Consider the following 19,343-nt stretch of genomic DNA (forward strand, 5'->3'; position numbering starts at 1 on the left):
TCCCTCGCTCTCTCTCTTTGTATGGTCAACTATTTGTTTTGTTTGAAAAGCTCTAGCTAGCATTTGGTTTAAGCTTGCCCCGCATTGTTGCAACTGACAGTTTCGAAAACCTTTAACTGTCGCTCTCTTGTCAATTGCCAGCCACTCAACGAGCTCCCAAATGACAATTGACAACGGTTTGCGGTCCCCAGCGGCAACTTCTGTGCCTTTGTTAATTATAAATTGTTTGAGGTTTTCACCCAAAATCTGCGTACGCAGCCCACAAGCATTTGCAATAATTTATCAATTAATTGTTAATAACTTTGCGTGTGTGTGTGGCAATTGCGCAGCATTATTTCTAATTAGTCTTAATGGCCGCTTAAATGGCTGTCATAAATAAAATGCAATGCCATGCGCTGCACTGTGGAGCAGTTGAGCTTAGTTGAGTGCAAAACTAAGCAACAATATTTAACTTAGTTTTAGCCGCATTTGAATTGCAGTACAGTAGGCCAAGCTGCTTGGCACTAGTTTTATTTATTGCTGTTTCCAAAATATTAAAGAGTATAAAAGGTTGATTGTCTTTCATGTAAATTTAATGAAATCAAAATGAGATGTTAATGGGTGATAATAGAGTAAAACAAGTTAGGACATCGCCAAGATTTTATAGAAAAAGTATAAAAAAAATTAGGTCAGCGCCTGCAAATTTCATTCATTTATGAAATTTTCGAAATTCCATGGAAAATACAAAATTACAAATAGTAGAGTAAAAAAAGGTCAAGGTTCAGGCTATAAGCTATTTCAAATCATATAAGCTATTCCATTTTTTAAATATGCTAGATTGAGGCTAAGAGCCTGAAATTAATTAATCTGCAACAACTGGTTAAGTTTGAAGCTTGCTTGCTTAGACAATCAAAAAAAAAAGTTAATAAATATTTCTAGTTAATAAACAAATAATGCTTATAGGCTCATAACTTAGCTTAGCTTAATTAAGAAAGTTTTCATTTTGCTATTTCCAATCAATCAATCCGATTCAATGGCTAATATTAGCAACAAAATGTTATAGCTCTAACTTTAGCTTTAGCAGCTACGCTGCAAATTTAAAGCTCAATGGCGTTTATTCGAATATGCTGATTTTTAATAAAACAAACAGCTAAGTCGCAGCCACGCCCACTTTTTGTACAAAAGACTGGCTATCGCCAAACTCAAGTTTGAATTTTGAGCACAAAGCCAGCGTTCCTACTAAGGTCGAAAACTAACTAAGCACATGCTTGCAAAATGACTGCGCTAATACTGGCCAGCAACTTGTGTTTTAAGATTGCCCCACTGTGCCGTGCTTAACCTTTTTATAAATTGAGCACAATTGAAGCTGCAACTGCCCACTGTGCATAGTGTTGCCTGTCTGTTCATGTTTATGATTTATTTATCTGTTTGCGGCGCTTGCTCATTTGCATACACTGCCCAACATAAATTAAGTTTCATTATGCTGGCCATGCAATTAATTCAAATATCAGTGCCCAAGCGTTTTGTTATCGAAACTTAAATTTATTGACTGCAAATTTGTGTGTGTGGGGACATGCGCTAAAAGTTGAAGAAAGTTGTGCTTGGGGCTTGGAACTTGCATTTGGTGGCTTGGCTTACTCCTCCGCACGCAATTTGTTCGGCTGTGGCGGCGACTTCACTAAACGCAAATCCTTGACCAGCAGCTTGGCGCGCAGCAGCTTCTCCAGCTGCAGACAGAACTCGGTCTTGGCAATGCCCGTATCCAAATAGACTTCGCCAGCTCTGCGTGGACGCACTTGAAGTGCTGGTGACTCCACCACTTGCTGCTCACACTGCACGCTGGGCCTGCTCACTGGTCTGGGCTGTTCGCTAGCGCGAGTGACGCCATTACCAATGGCATTGCAATTGTTGCTGCTGCTGCTTCTGCCGCTTCGACTGCTTCGACTGCTGTGATTGCTGCTGGCGCCACGCAAATAATTGTAGCCTGGCAGCCAGCGGCGTAGCAAGCGATCCAGACGCGCCAGCGAGCGAATGCGTGGCGAACTGACGCTGACGCTGCCGCTGCTGCTGCTGCTGCTGCTTTTGCCGCTTAAACGCGAATCATTGTCGCTGTGGCTATGACTGTGGCTCAACTCCGACATCGCTTTGCTTGCTGAATTATGTTACTAAAATTTTCTGTTGTATTCAAATTTGTATTCAAATTTTGTAGTTGCCTTTGACAGCGCCAGGGCAACTTCGCTCAAGCGCCAAATTCAGCTGCAACTCCATGCAGGCAACCTTCACTTTAAGCTACAAACAAACTAAATAAACTTTTGCTGCCATTTACTATTTCGAGCAATCAAACTACAATAACAATAAATAAAATGGAAATGCGCCAACTTGAGTAAGAATTTGATTCGAGTTGTATTAATACAGAGAATTTTAAAGCACAACAAAGTTGACTGTTGGGCTTAAGCTTAGAATATTCTGTAGCAGCAGTAGCAACAGTTGCTACTTAAGATTTGGCAGCATAACAACTGCGACGTTTTGCTTTGATATATCAGACTAGCATATCTAATAATATCTAACTACTATAATATGCTGTTAATATAGAACGTTTAATTATATAGAATTTAATTTCTATAGCTATGCAAATTAGCTATAGCAACTAATCGAAATTGCATTGTTTGCTTGCAATTTAAAACAATCAAACTTAAAGTCTTTTGACATTTTTGTAAAAAATGGTAAAGGGTATTATGAAGTTGTGCAAATGTTTTAACAGGGATAAGGAGGCGTGGCAAACTGCGCAGTTGGTACATATTCTTAATCAGCAGACAAACTGAGTCGATATAGCCATGTCCGTCTGTCCGGCCGTCTGTATGAGTGCGTGTATCTCAGCAACTACATAAGAGCTAGAGCAACCAAATTTTGGTATGTAGGTGCTCCTATTCCAGTACACTACATTTTTTTTTATTTTCTCCCCCTCCCACGCAAATCGAAAAAAGATATTTCACTCTCAAAAAAAAATCTGAAATAAATCACTAAATTGCCTAGTCATGTTCTCGACCGATTGTAATTTTTAAGAACAATCGAATAAATAACTTAAGAATTATTCACATTTCAATTTTCTATATTTAGCTAAAAGTTGGTAGCGCCCAAACTTTAATTTGTTCACTTGTTTTCGATTTGATTATTTATTTAATTCAAACAAACTTTCTGTTAGCGCTGGGGCAACCTAATCCAGTTATATATAGAGAAAACAAAAACCAAAGGATCACATGGGACATACATAGACAATATCGTATAATACGTTTTACTTGTACAATTATTTACATTTAACTGATGACCCTTAAACTTAAAGCTTTAAACTTAATTGCAGCAACAACAATCTGAGCTGAGTGTTAAAAGCTTAAGTGCTGCCAAGCTTATGCTTTTATATTTGCTATATATTTTATAATTATTTTAAAAACAACAACACAACTGTGGCCAAGTTCGAAGTCTGATGAGTGCACAGCACAAACTTAAAGTATTTGCTAAATTATTGTTGTAGTAACTTCAATTTTGCTAACTAAGGCTATTGTTGCGCTACTATAGTGTGTGTGTGTGTATATGTGTGCGTGTGTGTGTATATGTGTGCGTGTGTGTGTGTGTACTGCTGACAAATCATAGTTATTCCCATGCACTCTACAGAGTGCGTACGTGCCTCGTCTTCTTGCCACTGCTGCTGCTGCTGCTTGATTTGTTGCAAGCCATTATGACACACACACGTAGCTACATATGCATGCATGTATGTGTGTGTGTGTATGTGTGTGTGCTAATATGACCCCTGAATGACACAACACTTGGCAGCTCCAACGCGCTTAGCTGCTGCTCTGGCTGCGTTTTTTTTATGTTCACCCATGTCACACACCCGACTACAAGCAATACATACATGTATATAGCATATATATGCGCTGTTCGATTTTCATACAGCTACTGATTAATACATTGCTCGCTTGCTCTTGCTTTTGCTCAGCGCTAAGCTCAGCTACTTCACCTGATTCGCTTGTGCTATTAAGCTAAGCCCAAGCGCTCGAGACTGCTGTGACTTATGGCCAAGTGTAAAGCATATATTTGTGCATTTGGCCAGGATTAAGCTGCGAGCAGCCATTGCTCAATTGTACGTGCGTACAACTGTACACGGCTCAATTAAAAAAGTAAGCTATGGCTATAAACAAAATAAAATATAATTTCAGTTTGCCAAGCTGTAACTCAACTTAACTCAACTAAAAAGTTATGACAGCCACAGACTTGTCATTTGTTTAATTTAAAGCGTTGCCAGCACAATTCAAATTAGTATAAGAATGTATAATTTTTAATTGTTTTAGTTAAGTTATGCATAAAAGAGTAAGCAAGCTACAAAGCTGGATAAGCGTTAACTCAGCAAATTGCTGCTTTAACTTGTGAGCAGCAGCTGAATAAAACTGCATTCAAATTTGCAAATTTTAGAATTTTCTATAATTTTTAATATCGCTAAAAATTCAATCGCTAAAAATTCAATTCGAATTCTATTGATGCAACTTTATTTGTGGCAATAAAACATTAACAAGCAACGAATGATGTTTGAGTTATGGCTTAAAAGCCTCAACTGCCAACTAATTTTTTATTCAGTTGTAACTAAATAACTTTTTAAACTCACGAGACTCTATAAACGTCTCTCTTCTATTTAATTTCATAGACTAACTAGTCGCCCAAAAATATGCAATGCCAATTATTTAATTTGAAAACTCAAATTTCATTTCGTTTCGCTTTCGCTGGAAACATTTAATTGCACAATCAATTGAACTTTAATTTCATTTTAATTGCCGCACAGGTTGTGGACTAATTTCTTCATCAATGCACAATCAATTATAAATAATTGCCAGCTATTATATTTCAATCAAAGGCATGCGAAAATAACAACGGACAACAGATGTGTGCGAATTTTAAAATTAGCAAGCGCAAGAATTTTCATTGCATATTGTTGCACAAATTCGTTTAATGCTCAAATGAATAACTAGCGCATATATTAATTTGGCTTACATATGTGTGCGTCTGTGTGTGTGTGCGTCTGTGTGTGTGTGGCAAGTGGCAAGCTTAAATAAATAACACGCCGAGTTAATAACAATGCGCTTGCTATAATAAACTGCTTCAAGTTTATGTCTGTCTGTGTGTGTGTGTGTGTGCAGCTGTTGCTATTTTTGCTTATCTTGGCAGCGCTTATAATTGAAAAAGTTTTTACGCCTGCTGCCTGCCACTTGCAACTTGCCACTTGACTTGCCGTTCGCACTTAATATTTCACTTAGAGCGCACCATAAGCCGCCAACGCCGCCGTCGCCGCAGTCAAAGACATGCCACAAGCCGCAGTAGTCGCTGCCACAAGCAGTGGCAAGCAGCAGCAAAAAGTTAAGCGCAAGCTTATTATTATTATTATTATTGTTATTATTGTGTGTGTGTGTGTGTGTGTGTGTTGTGCAGACTTGGCAAGAATTCAATCGATCAGCAGCAGCTTCACTTTAACGACTTGCAGCCGCGTTGCAACTTTGTTTGGCTGCCTGTGTTGCTATTTGGCTTATTTTGTTATTCATTATTAACACGCGTTGCACGTTGCCGTTGCCGTTGCCTCGTGCCTGTGCTGCTTGCTGCTAAATTTGCATATTTCAAATTAAATTACAAGCAAATGTAATGGAAATTGCGCCACGCACAAGCTGCAAGAAAAACTAAAAAAACTTGCAAAGCAAAGCAAATGAAATGAATGCCAAATCCACGCCCACGCTCAGTCTATGAATTATCAGCTGCTGACTAAACTTTTTGCCTTTGCTATGGTTTAACTTTTGTTCACTCAATTGCATTAATTAACTTTAGTTATCAATTTACAGTAGCATTAATTGCAACCAACTGTCCTCGGGCAAATACAAAAATCAACATTAATAGTGCGCGCATTTAAGCTCAAGTTACACACACACATGCGTCTATGTGTGTGTGCTTCCGTTTCCGAGCAGTGGCAAAGCAACTAACAAAAAAGCGCAATGGCTGAGCTGAACACAAAAAAGGCATTGGCAAGGACTCTCAAACTGGCTGCTAGATTGGATGAAAGGGCGGGGCGGGGCGGGGCGCTTGGTGCTGTGCAGTTGTCAGCCGGCAAACGGAAAATATTATGTTACATTGCCGCTTAGCCAGGGCTTAATGCAAGGACATGGACATGGAGATGAGCCAGCACACAATGCACAACGCCCACAGTCGTCCTCAGCAGCAGCAGCAGCAGCAGCAGCGCACACAGACACTGCTGGCAGCAAAGCAATTTGAATTTCAAAAGGTTACCCAATACGCTCGTTATGCTTTTGCATATTTCAAATTAATTTTTATTTATCTATTTAAATGTATACACAACATAAATAATTAAGCGCAGCACGACAAGCAGCAATCGCAGTCATCAGGTTAAGTTCTGTTTTAAGTTAATTTATTGCTTTTGTATGAATAAACATTATAACATTGAAACATTATTATGGCTTGTCTTTTATTTCCAAAGTACTTGAATGATATTGCAATTGTTGAAGCTGCGCCACAAGGTAAGTAAGGTAAGTATATATATAAGTTATATATATCTTAATAAAGCAGTAGAAGCACAAGTTGATGCAATTCAATAGAGCTAAAGGACATTAAGATTGAGCACTCGATATATTGCAGTACATTTTGCTTACTTTTTTCAACACAACTTTTTTGAATTAGACATACTTAAACTCATTTGTATAGTGCCAACATAAAATTGTATAAAACATCCCAATCGCATTATCTTTAGCTGAGTTACAGCTGCTCAAACTTGTAAATGAAGCAAAACACGCATCTGCAGCATTGGTTTTTGGGCTATAACTTTGCTTAAAAAAATTATTTATCTGCCAAATAAAAACGAATATGAATGTTTAGAGTCTTCTGAGTCTAAAGACGCATAACACTTTATAGTCCGATTTTTTTCAGCTGAGTTGTAGCTGCTCAAAGTTGGAAATTAAACAAAACGCAAGTCTGCAGCATTTGTTTTTAGTCATAACTTCGCCAACAGTCATCCGATTATGCAACTGTTTACTGTTTTATGTTCGTTTCGATGCTAGCAACAAAGTTGCATCATTACATTTTGTATTCTGCAACTTTCGATTTTTGTCCATTTTTAACAAAATTCGTGATGTAACCATCATGAATTTTTTCAAAAAATCAAATCTCTTGGATTTTTTAAATTTGAATGCAGTTTTATTAGGCTGCTCCTCACGAGTATATTAAGCCATAAAACTTTGAAATCGGTCGTTATTTAGCTGAGTTATAGCTTCTCAAAGTTAGAAAATGCTTTAGTTTGTTTACTCTTTTGTGCATAACTTGGCTGAACGTATGTTAAATCATACATTATTAGATTCATTTCATTTGTGCTTGCAACGCTTATATAAAATGGTATAAAACATTCTAATCGGACATCCTGGCGCTGAGTTATAGCATTTCAAAGCTTAAAATGAACAAAACTCAAGCCTGTCGCATTTATTTTTTGGCTATAACTTGGCCAATAATGAGCCGATTGTTGAACCGTTTGTTCAACCGTTCATGCTCATAAGATGCTAGCAACAAAGTTGCATCATTACATTTTGGATTTAGCAACTTTCGATTTTTGGCCAAAATTCGTGATGTAACCATCATGAATTTTGTCAAAAATGCGAATCTCTTAGATTTTCTTAATTTTGATGCAGATCGATAGAGTTTCGTCCTGCGAGTGTGGCAAACCAAAAATTTTTAAAATGCGGCAGGATACGGCGGAGTTATTGCCAATTTTCTATGCAGAATTGCACGTGTTAAACAGCGATTTGCATTAGCAATATCTCTGAGGTCCTTTGCAGGATCAGAATCAGGATCATGCCAAATGATGCTCTTAGCCAAGGACTATCAACTGTCCAAAGCGCATCCAAATCGCACCACGTTTGACCGAGTTATGGCTATGTTCTCAGTAGGCTATGTTGACTGTTTATTTTCATGTTGTTGTTGTCCCTTGTTGTCGCGATGTTTGTTTGTTGTAATTGCAAATCGCTTTCAAGCGATTTTCAGTATATTGAGTACCAGGCGAACAGAAGTTATCAGAAGGTGGCTGCACTAAAAACATAGCCGATACACAAACCAAAGCTAGCCGCCACACGAGCCAAATGCAACCCTGTAACCCGATACAGAAACCAATATCTAGCTGGGACACAAACTTCAGAGCAACTCTGCATTAGTTAAGTTGCTTTGCGCGCGCTAATTCAAAATGCAAAATATCTCGCTTTTTAGCATAAATACTTTATTTCGTACATAAATAATTTAATTTCTAATCAAACAGTTGTATAAGCTTAGTATTAAATATAAGGCTAATTTAGGTATATTTTTATTATATTTCCAAATAGTTTGTGTAGTTTGTTGGGATGTAATTGTCGCGTCTACAGCAGGCACGTCAGATTCATTCCAGCAGAGTATAGGCGTTTTGTGGCTGTAAAATGCAAGAAAAATAAATAAGAAAATAATAGTGAATAATAAAGTAAGGAAATTAATAAAATGAACAAAACATGTTACAATTTCCGCAATGGTTTGTTGCATGGCTTAGGAATTAAGTGAATATCGTAAGGAAATTTGGGCAATTCAATTATAAATACTGCGGATAATTTATAGCTAAGGGAAATTGTATTTTATCCGCCATAGAAAGCAAGGACTTACACCAGCCGATTGTGACTCTGGCTAACGTGCAAGGATATTTGTTAAGAAAGTCCCTGCTCTAGTTGGGGCGGTAGTTTGCAGAGCGTTGGGGAAGTTTTGGGACAACCAAACGTTGTAGGGGAAATTGAGCGTGACTCAACGGCTGCAAAGCGAGAGCGTTAACAAAATAGAGAGAGAGAGAGAGAGCGTGAGAGAGAGACTTGGACCAAGTGTTTGGCAAGCGATCAAAGCAAGTTCTAGCCAGCTGGCTTTTGATATTGTGGTAAAGTTGGCTATAATGGGAGGGCAGTAAGCCAGGCACGCGTCTAGTGATGGGCGCCGAGGGGGCGAAGCAGCAACAGGAAATGAATTGTGAGACAGCTGAGGGAAGCCGGAAAGCCAATTAATTTGAAAGCGCTCATAAACGTGTGGCAGGACTCGAAGACGCCCAGGCTATTGGACACTGCAGTCCAAAGCGCAGCCATGCGGAACGCACGAGGCAGCCACCGGCTGACTTGTCTTAGAGGCTGCCCCAATGGCCGTAGAAACGGTAGCCAAGTGCTGTTAAACAGTTGTTGAGACAGGAGAGAGGCAGGCAAACTATTTGCACGTAGTAACAAAGTGAAGTGAAGCCAGTGGAGCTGCAACGTCAGTACGTTCAACTCTAGTGCTTCAGGTCACAAGCTGCGTGCCATCATCAAGACAACAATAACTACTTACATATATATGAAGTATATATGAAGTATATATATATATATATATATGTAAGCAGCGCTCGTGGGCAGTAATGTGCAAATGAGAGGCAGAAAAAAGGTAAAGTCCCCAAAGAGCAAAAGCAAAAGGCACTTCGCAGCGCCTTTTTGGCACGTCAACTCTTGCGGCGGCGGCTCTGGCCCATTTGATTTGAAGCGACAGCGCGTAGGGCGACCTGAGCAATATGACTAAATTAATGAGATTCGCAGACGCGCACACTTAAAGTGACTTGCAGGCAGTTGAGCAATTAGACAAGCCTAGGCCTACAACTCGATAGACTGACCACAACGATCTCTCGGCATCGCTCTCTCGCTCTCTTTCTCGCTCGTCTGCTAGGACAGTTTATCACAATGCCAGTGTCGCTAAACTGTGCTGCAAGTTTTGGTTACGCAAAACTTTGTCGAATGCCATCATAAATCAAGAGAGTTCCTTTGCAGCAGCAGCAGCAGCTTTGGCCTTCGACTTATCATTGCTGCCAAGTTTGTGCACTAAAATTGCGTCTGCCCCCACCCCCACCCCCGACTTAAGCCGCAACTCCAGCTCGACTCCATTATCACATTTTTGTTGCCAGAGTGCTAAAGATAGAGAGCGAGCTGCTGCGTTAGCATTTTGTGGGTCATGACTATCAAAAATACTTATTGTCGTTATGGCTTTCAGTTATTTCTCTAGCTCGCTGCTCTCTCTCTCTCTCTCTCTGTTTGGCTCTTGATTAATTATGCAGCAACAACTGCTTGCAACAGTTTTGTTGCTTTGCTGCTTACAGTTTACACTTAACTTTTTACGCTACACAGGTCAAAGTTGCTGGAGCGCCGGGGAGGGACGCGCCGCTTTGCTTGATAGTTTCACATTTGTGTGCGTTGACTTTGCCTCAGGTGTGGCCAAACGCCCGCAAGTAGGCAACACACAAAATGAACATCACACACATTAATCTGCAGCCCCCCACCCCCTCGCCTCGCTCTTTGTGTCTCTTTCACTTGCACACAACACACACAACAAATGTTGAGCTGTTTGTTATTTGTTGCAAGCGCTGGCTTCATAAAAATAAAAGCGCACCAGGGCTGCACTCACCACATTTCCAAATTGTTTTCTTTTTCATTATTTACGTTCGTTTGTGCTTCAGTTCTCCTCAGTTTGTAAATCAAAGTCTTGTCAGCTAGACTAATAAATTTCCATACTCTTCTTCTTCTTTCTTTTTTTTGAAATAATTGCAATTTACAGCCCTGAGCTGAGCAGCAAGCAAGAAAAAATATTTTTAACATTTGCGGTCATTATTAATAAAATAACACACACACACACACACACACACACACACACATACACAAATTGTAAAAAATTGAACAAAACAAGCGGCGCGTGGGCGAGAGGGGGAGGGGGGGCTTGCCACATTGTAATTTTCATAATTTTCTGCGGTTGCATTCAGAAAATGCCAAAAAGCGACAAAGTCCACGCTCAACGAGCTGCAGCTGCAGCTGGAGTTGGAGTTGGAGTTGGGGGTGGGGGGGACTGATGGCATTTCGGTTTGCCGCTGCAACCACAAGCAAGTGGTTGTTGCCCTTTTTTTTTTGTTGTCTGTGTGCTGCAGCAACAGTCAGAGGTGGGTGAGGGGCGGGGCGCGGGGGCATTGTAATTCAAATGCCAAAAGCGTTGAAAAGAAATGTTGCAAAAAATCAAACCGAAATAACACGAAAAATAAAGAGAATTTATAACAATAATGGCAGACAAAAATGTACAAAAACGGCCAAGAGCAGTGAGCAGTGAGCAGTGGGTGGCTGTGCGGGTGGGTGGTTGGTTGGTTGGTTGGTTGGGTGACGCGTAGAGGCTAAAGGCAGCCATTTCAATTATTTATTGGAATTTTTACCTACTGACAGCAAACAGTAAAAACAGAAAACTGGCACTGAACATTGAACGATGAACGGTAAATGGCAAATGGCAAGCCAAAAAACAAAAACAAAACAAGCAAAAACAAAAAGAGAAAGAGACGAACACACAAAATACATGAAAAATAAATATACGTGAAATGAAAATGTACAAACATATTTACTGACTGAAAGAGAGAGGGAGGGAGAGTGAGGGGGGGGGGCTGTTAAATATAGTACATATACAAGTAAACAGCAACAAGCATAACAATAATAAAATCAGCAGCAGTAACCAACAACAACAATAATAACAACAATGGTTGAAGCTGAGCTCAAAAGCGTGCGACAGCTCAAAGCCAATGCACAAAATATTATCAGCAATGCAACCTGATAATGTGTGTGTGTGTGTGTGTCACAGTATTTGTATTTCACACACACACAGATACAGAGTGAGAGAGCGAGCTCGACCCACAGCAAATGCACACAATGGGCTCATAAACCGCTTCGAATATCATTTTGACAGTCGCTGCTTAAATTTTTTGGTTACAAGCTGAAGACTCTTATGGAAAAGTGGCCCATTGAGTGTCGCGCCCCAAGCTGCCGCCTGGACAAGCTTGTTGTGTTGTTCAATTGAAGAACGGCCAATTAATGTCGACAGATGTTTCAAGTATTTATTTCATTTAACAACATTGTGCACATAATTGTGAAAGTAAGTTGTAGATCCTTGAAAAGCAAAAGCAAGTAACTAAAAGTGATCATGCTGCGAAGTTAGACTTGCTCTAAGCTAAATAGTTAGGCAGAATGCAATTAAATTGAATTGGTTGAGTGTAATTTAGTTTAAGAGCTAAAGATGCTGCTGCTATTGAAGTCCTTTTCTAAAGTTAAGCTCATAATGCGCCTGCAGCTTTTATACTGAGGCTAACAATTTTAAATATTTGTACTTTTCTATTGAATAGCTTAACTACTTAATAAACTTTGCTGTGCTTAAATTGCTGACATTTAAATTAAAGCTACATTTATTTTCTTTTCTATAGGCAGCTTAGTTAGTTTGTCTATTAGCACTAAGTCATAATTACTTATGTCTTAACTATTGTATAAGCATAAGTTCGCGCTCTCTCACTCTCTGTGTCTTGCAGCTAATCTCAGCAGCATTGGCAGCTAATTAATTTGCCAAATCCGCTCATACACGCGCTCTCTCTCTCTCTCTCTCTCTCTCACTCTCTCTTGCTCTCACTCTGTTGTTGTGTTTATTAAACAGACTGTGAAATATTTGTGTTAACAAACTGAGTTGGATTTGTAGATGATTCAAACAATTGGTATGCCATTGATATGCAAATGCCTTTTGCTTTGAATACACATTTTGCAATTTGCATGCATATGTGTGTAGTAAGTATATATCGTATATATCTTGATGTCTATGCCAATGGCAATGGCTTTGCTGCGTGTCTCTGGCTGGCAAAACAAATTCCCCAAATTCATATCAATTTCTATTAATCTTTAGGCAGGCGAGCAGACGTACGATGCAAATCACCTGATAAGCTGATAATTGGATAAGTGTATGCGTGTGTGTGTGTGTGCGTGTACATGTTGTACAGCTGTCTAAGTAAAGTTTTTAGAGCAAAACTCTTATGCGCCCAAAATTGAAAGGACTTTTTGTCTCTGTGCGTACTTTGGTTGGCTCTCGCCTTTTATTTGTGACAGGCTCAAGCTGAGACATTCAGAGTCGAGATTTCTCTGTTCGATGTGACACACACACACACACGCACAGCAAAATGCTTTTGCTTCGTTCTGCTTACGTGCGCTTTGCGCTGCTCTTTTATTATGATATTTATATGTATGGTATGTTATTTCTTTCTTTCTTTCTTTGCCGTAGCTTTTCTTTTCTTTAGTGCTGCGCTTGGTTGGGGCCTGGGCTTGGCTCAATTGCAGTCAGTGCTGGCGGCTTAGCTTGTTTAAAGTCAAAAGCCAGCAATCGATAGCTAATGCTATCGATGGCCAGCATTTAAATAAGCTAAAAGTTAGCTATAGCTATAACAAAAGCTGCTTCGCTATATATAACACAAGCATTTCATTTGTTAGCCATAAAGAGCGTAGAATTTCAATTCCATAAAATAATAAGCTCTTTATAATATATGAGCGCATAATTAAAATGCATTAAAATGAAATTTAATAATTAACATATCAGATTTTAATTATAAAGTAGCCAAGGGATAACAGCAAAAGCAGCAATTGCTATAAAAAATTAGTAGCAATTTTTTTTAAAATTGTTTGCGCATATTTTTATTTTTAACACGCACACATTCAATATTTCATCAAAGCATATAACATGCTGATTTTGTGCATTTAATTGTTAACATATTTATTTTTATTTTAGCCATTTTAAGCTTGTTTTGGCCAGCACTGTTAGTTGTAGCCTGTTGGCTCATTGTTGGTTTTATTTGCTGTGTGTTTTTTATTTTCGACATATTTAATATGCAGAGCACAAGCAGAGACAGACAAATATCCCAGCATGACACACACAGACGTAAATAAATGCCACAGATGCCACCTGTACAGTATGCACGCACACACACACACACACGCATGAATTTAATTGTCTTTCAGAAACAGCGAAAGCCTGTAATAAATCGGCTACAATTGACAACTGCTGTGGCCATGGCTTATGTCCTGCTTGCATCCTTTTTGGGCCAGGCCTGCATAAATATGCAAATTTTCACTTTGATTATAAGTAGAAAAGCAAAAAAAAAATAACGATGAAGGCGTTTCCAGGCCACGACACGCCCTCAAGCAATTGCTGCTTGAAGTTGAATTTTTTTTGAAAAATGTTTTCGCTTTCATTTAAAGCTGCTCGTAATATTAATCAAGCAGCCAGCCAACCACACACACACACACACACACACACACATGCACACACATGTAAATGTGTAGCGCACAAATAATCAAAATTTATTGTTGAAATTAGTGCAAATATTTCACTGGCAACAAGCAGCTCTGGTCGGGCTGGTTGGGCTGGTTGGGGCTGCTTGGGCTGCTCTGGTTGGTGGCCAAACAATTTGCATGCAACGCGTTGCAATTAGAAATTTTCTGACATTAATAAGCGGCAATTTGTGCACATGACACACACTCAAACGAAACGAAACGAAAAGCAGCCAGAGCAGCCTGGCAACGAGACTTGCCACACGCACCTTCCACACACAGACACACACACACACACATACACAGACAGTTAGACAGTTAGTGAGGCTGTGGGGCAGGCATGTCTGCCATAGCAGTTGAGACAAAAATGTGGCAATTAGTTAAGCTTTAGTCTAAATGCTAGCAAGGACAATCCATCCATAAGTCTCTGCTCTGGAATCTGAGCAGCAAGTTTGTAATGAGAATTCTTTTAGCAAAACGCAAGTATCGATCGCAGTCCCAAGCGACTTTGACTTTTTATATAATATTTACTATAAACTATGCAGCAGAGCAAAAGCTGCGCTGCTAATTGGCAGGCGGTTTAAATTTTGCTTGCCTCGGGGGCCTCAAGTCTTGAGTGCGGCGCTGCTTGTAATAATAAATACCATGGACTCAGACATGCCGCCAGACAAAAGCTGATTGCTGCAAGATAATGCGAATTACGAGCCAAATAAATAGCAATCTAACGCCACTTCAGAACATCAAAGCCCAAGCCCAAGCCCAGACCCAGGCGCAGACCCAGGACAGATTCCATTGCGGTTTATGCCAGCAGCTTACAAAGCAAAAGCAAAAGCAAAGCAAAAAAAATAAAATGTAGCACAAGCCACGAGTGTAGCCCATATTGAAATTCTAGCTGCTGCTCTCTGCTGCGCTACCTGCCACACATTATAAATAAATGCTAGAGAGCGAGTGGGAGCGCGAGCGAGAGCGAGTTTCAAAGTCAACATTTACTTTTATATTGTGCAATTTAAATTCCAAGCAATTTCCTCACTGTTAATATTGGCATTTGTTGCATTCATTCACAGCTGAAAAAATTGCAATTAAAAATATTTATATGCTTTTTGCTTGTTTGCTCTGCGTCGTCGTACCCGACAAACACGCAATATATATAACATATATATATATATATAAATTGTTAATAAAACAATGTAAAGCGTTCGAGAGCCAAATATAGCCGAGATTTACAGCAGTTGTTGGCCAAGTTGGTAGCTAGTTTATGGCAGGCTTCAGTTCATTTCGTGTATTCAGTTAAGAGTTTTCAACAATTACGCTGTACTATGGGTGCGTTGCGCAAGTTTGTGGGCAGTTTGTAAGTTTCAGAGTGCAAACTGAGCTGTGCTTGCAAATTTGTATTAGCAATATGTTAATGTTGTTGCTATAAATTTAAGTCAAGCGCTTTCAATGGCAGCTACGGTTTTGTTTAAATTTGTCTTTAGCTTTTAGTTTATATTTAAAGTATTTGCTTTTAATTTGCAGCTGCTCATAGCAAAACTTAAATGCTTCGATCTTATTGCTATATTCTGTAAAATGCTATAAAAGTTATGCGCGTTTTCATAAATTTCAACTTGTTCAAGCTAAAAATTGAGATTTTAACAAAAATCGTAGCATACTTTTCGTCGCAGCTTTAGCGATTACGCTGTTTGTTTGCTTGTTGCTCTCCCTCTCTCTCTCACTCTCTGCTGCTGTCTCGCTTTAATTCGATTTACATATGTATGCGTATACACTGCTGGCAATTGGCAATGAAAGCCGTCATAAGCAGCTTCTGTCGCTCAGTCGAGTCGCGCTCAACTCCATTGAAGACTGCAAACGACTTTAGGGCTCGAGCTTGAGACTGATTGACTGCGCCTCTTGAGATTGGGGCCAACAATTTTTTGGGGGCACATGTTACTCAGACAATATGTTTGTAAAGCAGCAGCGGCAGCGACTGTGTCTGTGTCTGTCTCGGTTTCGGTTTTCTAATCACGCGACGGCTGAGAGACGGCGACGCCAATTTTATGGCGTTCGCCTCGGCTTGGCCTTAAAAAGGCCAAAGGCGCCACACTGGCCTGGGCTCATAAACAAAATGCGTTGTGGCATGGCATGTGAAACGGGAGCCTGGAATCGCAGGGAACTTGCTAAGCTATGGGCCAGAGCGTGGCAGAGTCTCGGGGTCAAAGCCAAGCGAAGACAAAGCATTTGCTGCTGGGCCGCAACAGCTGTGGCTGCCAAGCAAAGCGAAAGAAAAAAAAAAGAAAAGAAATGAAAATGCGAAAACAAAATGTAAGGCAAGGCGAGCGAGTGAGCGCACAACCCAAAAAAAGAGAAAAAAAAAGGAATGAAAAGCGAATAAAATAAAAAGCAAAGTTAACAAGTTGTTGCCTTTTGTATAACACACACACACACACACATAGATACTAAGTACTAAGCGTATATGTGTGTGTGTGTGTGTAGCTTTTTGGGTGTTTGAAGTTATGGCGCAATGTGCAGATTTCAGTTTATCTCTTTGTTGCCCGCAACGCTAAATGGCCAAGTAGCAAATTTTGAAGTGCTCATCTTTTCTCGCTCTCACTCTTTTGCCTCTCTGTCGCCTTAATATAAATTCGTTAACGTTAACCTTTTGGCAGCTGGCTGGCGTTATCCTAAATCAACAATGCCAGGCAACAAGACAAACCCACCCCCCGTTTGGCTTCAATTGTGCCAATTGCCTGCCGCTTGTCAGTTAATCAAAGTAAAAGCCCAGCGCGCCCAGACCCAAGCTCATGCCCCTTGCCACGCCTACAGCATCTTCAGCAGCAGCAGCAGCAGTCCCTGTACGCAGCCACGCCTGCCTAACAACAGCAGCAAAATATAAATAATAATAAAGCCGCTAAAGGATATCCACAGGAGCTGCTGCTGCTGCTGCTGCTGCTGCTGCCGCTACACAAACCTCAGTTGTTGTTGAGTTTGCTGCTGCTGCTTCTTCTTGTCTGGCGCGCCGCCAAAAACCTTTTGGCAGTGAAAACAAAAACGCGTTGCTCGCATTGTCTGTTTGCTATTGTTGTTGTTGTTGTTGCTGTTATTGTTGCTGCGGTTGTTTTGCATTTTTGGTTTTTGCTGCGAAACCATAACTCAGCGCATCGATGCCGAAAACTTTTTTGCTGCAAACTTCTTCGACGCTTTTGTGTATTTTTATTGCTTTCCCATTTTCATAAGTACACTCGGCTATGGCTACGGCTACGGCTACGGCTATTTATAGCGCGTATTGCAGCATGTGGCAAACGCTTTTAGCTTTTAGCCTTTGACTGCATTGAATGTTGATTGTCGCTCGCTCGCTCTGACGCTCAAATTTGTTGCAGCAGCAGCAGTTGACAGTGGAGCAGAATTTGTTTGCTTTAACAGAAAATGCGTTTCAAAGGATATTTAATGTTCGACACTGCTGTTTACACTTTACTACAAAATGCTGTGCACTTTTTTTTGTTAGTTTTTTAGCAGTGCTGTCTTTTTTTTTTGGAATTTTTTTCAACACATTTGGCTGGCAGCAGCAGCAGCAAAATGTTGCTCATATTTTTACAAGCTGTCAACATATATCTTGCTGCCCAATGGGTGTGTGTGTGTGTGTGTGTGTGTGTGTGTGTGTGTGCTGCGTGTGCATTTCTGGCAATGATGTTGCAATAGAAAGCGCAGGGCGTGAGGTGAGCAGCGACTGCAGCACAACAAACAAGGCGACTTTTGTGCTGCCACGCCCATGCGCCCGAAATACGCCCACAGACGCTGCTGATTGACAAAGGCAAAGGGCGCCGCAGCAAGTGGAGTGAAGTGCTTGCTCGAGTGTTGGCTGCTGGGTGGGTGGTGGGTGGGGGTGATGAACATCAAACAACATGGCATAAAAATCAGCGCATGGCGACGTTGGCGACGACGCTGACGACGTTGCTCGCTGTTTCGTAAATGGGCAAAACACTTTTACAAAGTGCAGTACACACACACACGCACACGCACACACACACACATTTGTTAACGCAATGGCGCCGCACTTAACACTCAGCTTATGCGTACAGCCGCCCCCCGCCTCCCACTTTCAATACAAAGGTAACTCGTTGATTTTAAGCGCGGCACACTCGCAATTTGACGTAAGCGCGCATCGCACGCGCGTTTTCCACGCGATTTGTTAGCGTTTTTCGGTCGCACTTTGATTGCTCAACTGCCTGTCAGTCAAACACCCCCAACCCCCTGCCCGCTGCTCTGCTCGCTGCAATCTCTAGCACTCAACCGCCAGTCAAGCAATTAAAGTTGCCTTTAGTGAGCTAAGCGCATGCACTGAGCGAAATGCTGCGCTAGATATAATGCAGCTATCGATAGTATCGATAACTCATACGAAATTAGCTGCGCATGCAACTGAGCAATAAGCAAAACTGGCAAGTCATAGCAACACACACGACTATAGACTTGAGTCAGCGATCAGACACGACTATAGCGCCATTATATATTATGCTTAGCATAAACTGTAGTTAAGGTAAGTTGCATACTTTAGTTTAAACTTATTGTCTGCAGCTAAGCAAAGGACTTAATTTAAATAAGTTGAAGAAAATAAAACTCACAAATTTATAAAAATTGTGAAAATGCATAGAACAATTTTGATATATTTCTTGATTACTCAAAGTTAAAAATTATTATTTACCATGCCTGAGAAAATGCCATAAATAATTAAAATATCGCTAGCATCACTTCAGCTACTGCGTTTGGCTATAAAAAAGCCATTTTAAACTGCTGCTCACTTTAATAAATCTCGCTATTAAATCGATAACATTAATTGTGCGTTTTTTCCACTGCGCTCGCTGCCAATGAAACAGAGCAAATGAAATGACTTATTAAGCTGCACAGCGATTTCTCATTTGTGCGCACTTTCAATCGCTCTGTGTATGGCTTGACAAATGTGTGTGTGTGTGTGCGCGTGTGTGTGTGTTTGATTTCAATTTAGTTGGGTTATTGCCTCGCTCGACCGGCCACAAAAAATAATAAGCCAAATAGGCATAAAGTAGAACGATCTTTTGACTTTTGCCATTAACTGGGCACAAAAAACAACGAACCAACCAAAAAAAAAAGAAAAAAAGGCAAAAGCCCAAAAAGAAAATTCACATTGGCGAGCATTTT

The 19,343-nt window shown here is 40.2% G+C and overlaps 2 protein-coding genes across 2 annotated transcripts in view; both read right to left on the reverse strand.

Annotated features, from left to right (window-relative positions):
- Nucleotides 1–1,506: 1,506 nt before the first annotated feature.
- On the reverse strand, nt 1,507–2,361 carry LOC108606048. Its single transcript, XM_017995897.2, has one exon. The coding sequence runs from the start codon at nt 2,118–2,120 to the stop codon at nt 1,614–1,616; it is 507 nt and encodes a 168-aa protein (XP_017851386.1). The 5' UTR covers nt 2,121–2,361; the 3' UTR covers nt 1,507–1,613.
- Nucleotides 2,362–8,415: 6,054 nt separating this feature from the next.
- The window catches only part of LOC108604924 (crossover junction endonuclease MUS81), a 78,002-nt gene continuing 67,074 nt past the window's right edge, over nt 8,416–19,343 (reverse strand). The window contains exon 2 of the mRNA XM_017994493.2: nt 8,416–8,470. The gene's annotated coding sequence lies outside the window, so the exon portion shown is untranslated. The remainder of the gene's footprint in view (nt 8,471–19,343) is intronic.

Source organism: Drosophila busckii, chromosome X, assembly GCF_011750605.1.
Source record: "Drosophila busckii strain San Diego stock center, stock number 13000-0081.31 chromosome X, ASM1175060v1, whole genome shotgun sequence".
Classification (NCBI taxonomy): Eukaryota; Metazoa; Arthropoda; class Insecta; order Diptera; family Drosophilidae; genus Drosophila; species Drosophila busckii.

Excerpts from the sequence above, each read along its gene's own strand:
- LOC108606048 (XM_017995897.2), bottom strand. The coding sequence starts at position 2,120 with ATGTCGGAGTTGAGCCACAGTCATAGCCACAGCGACAATGATTCGCGT.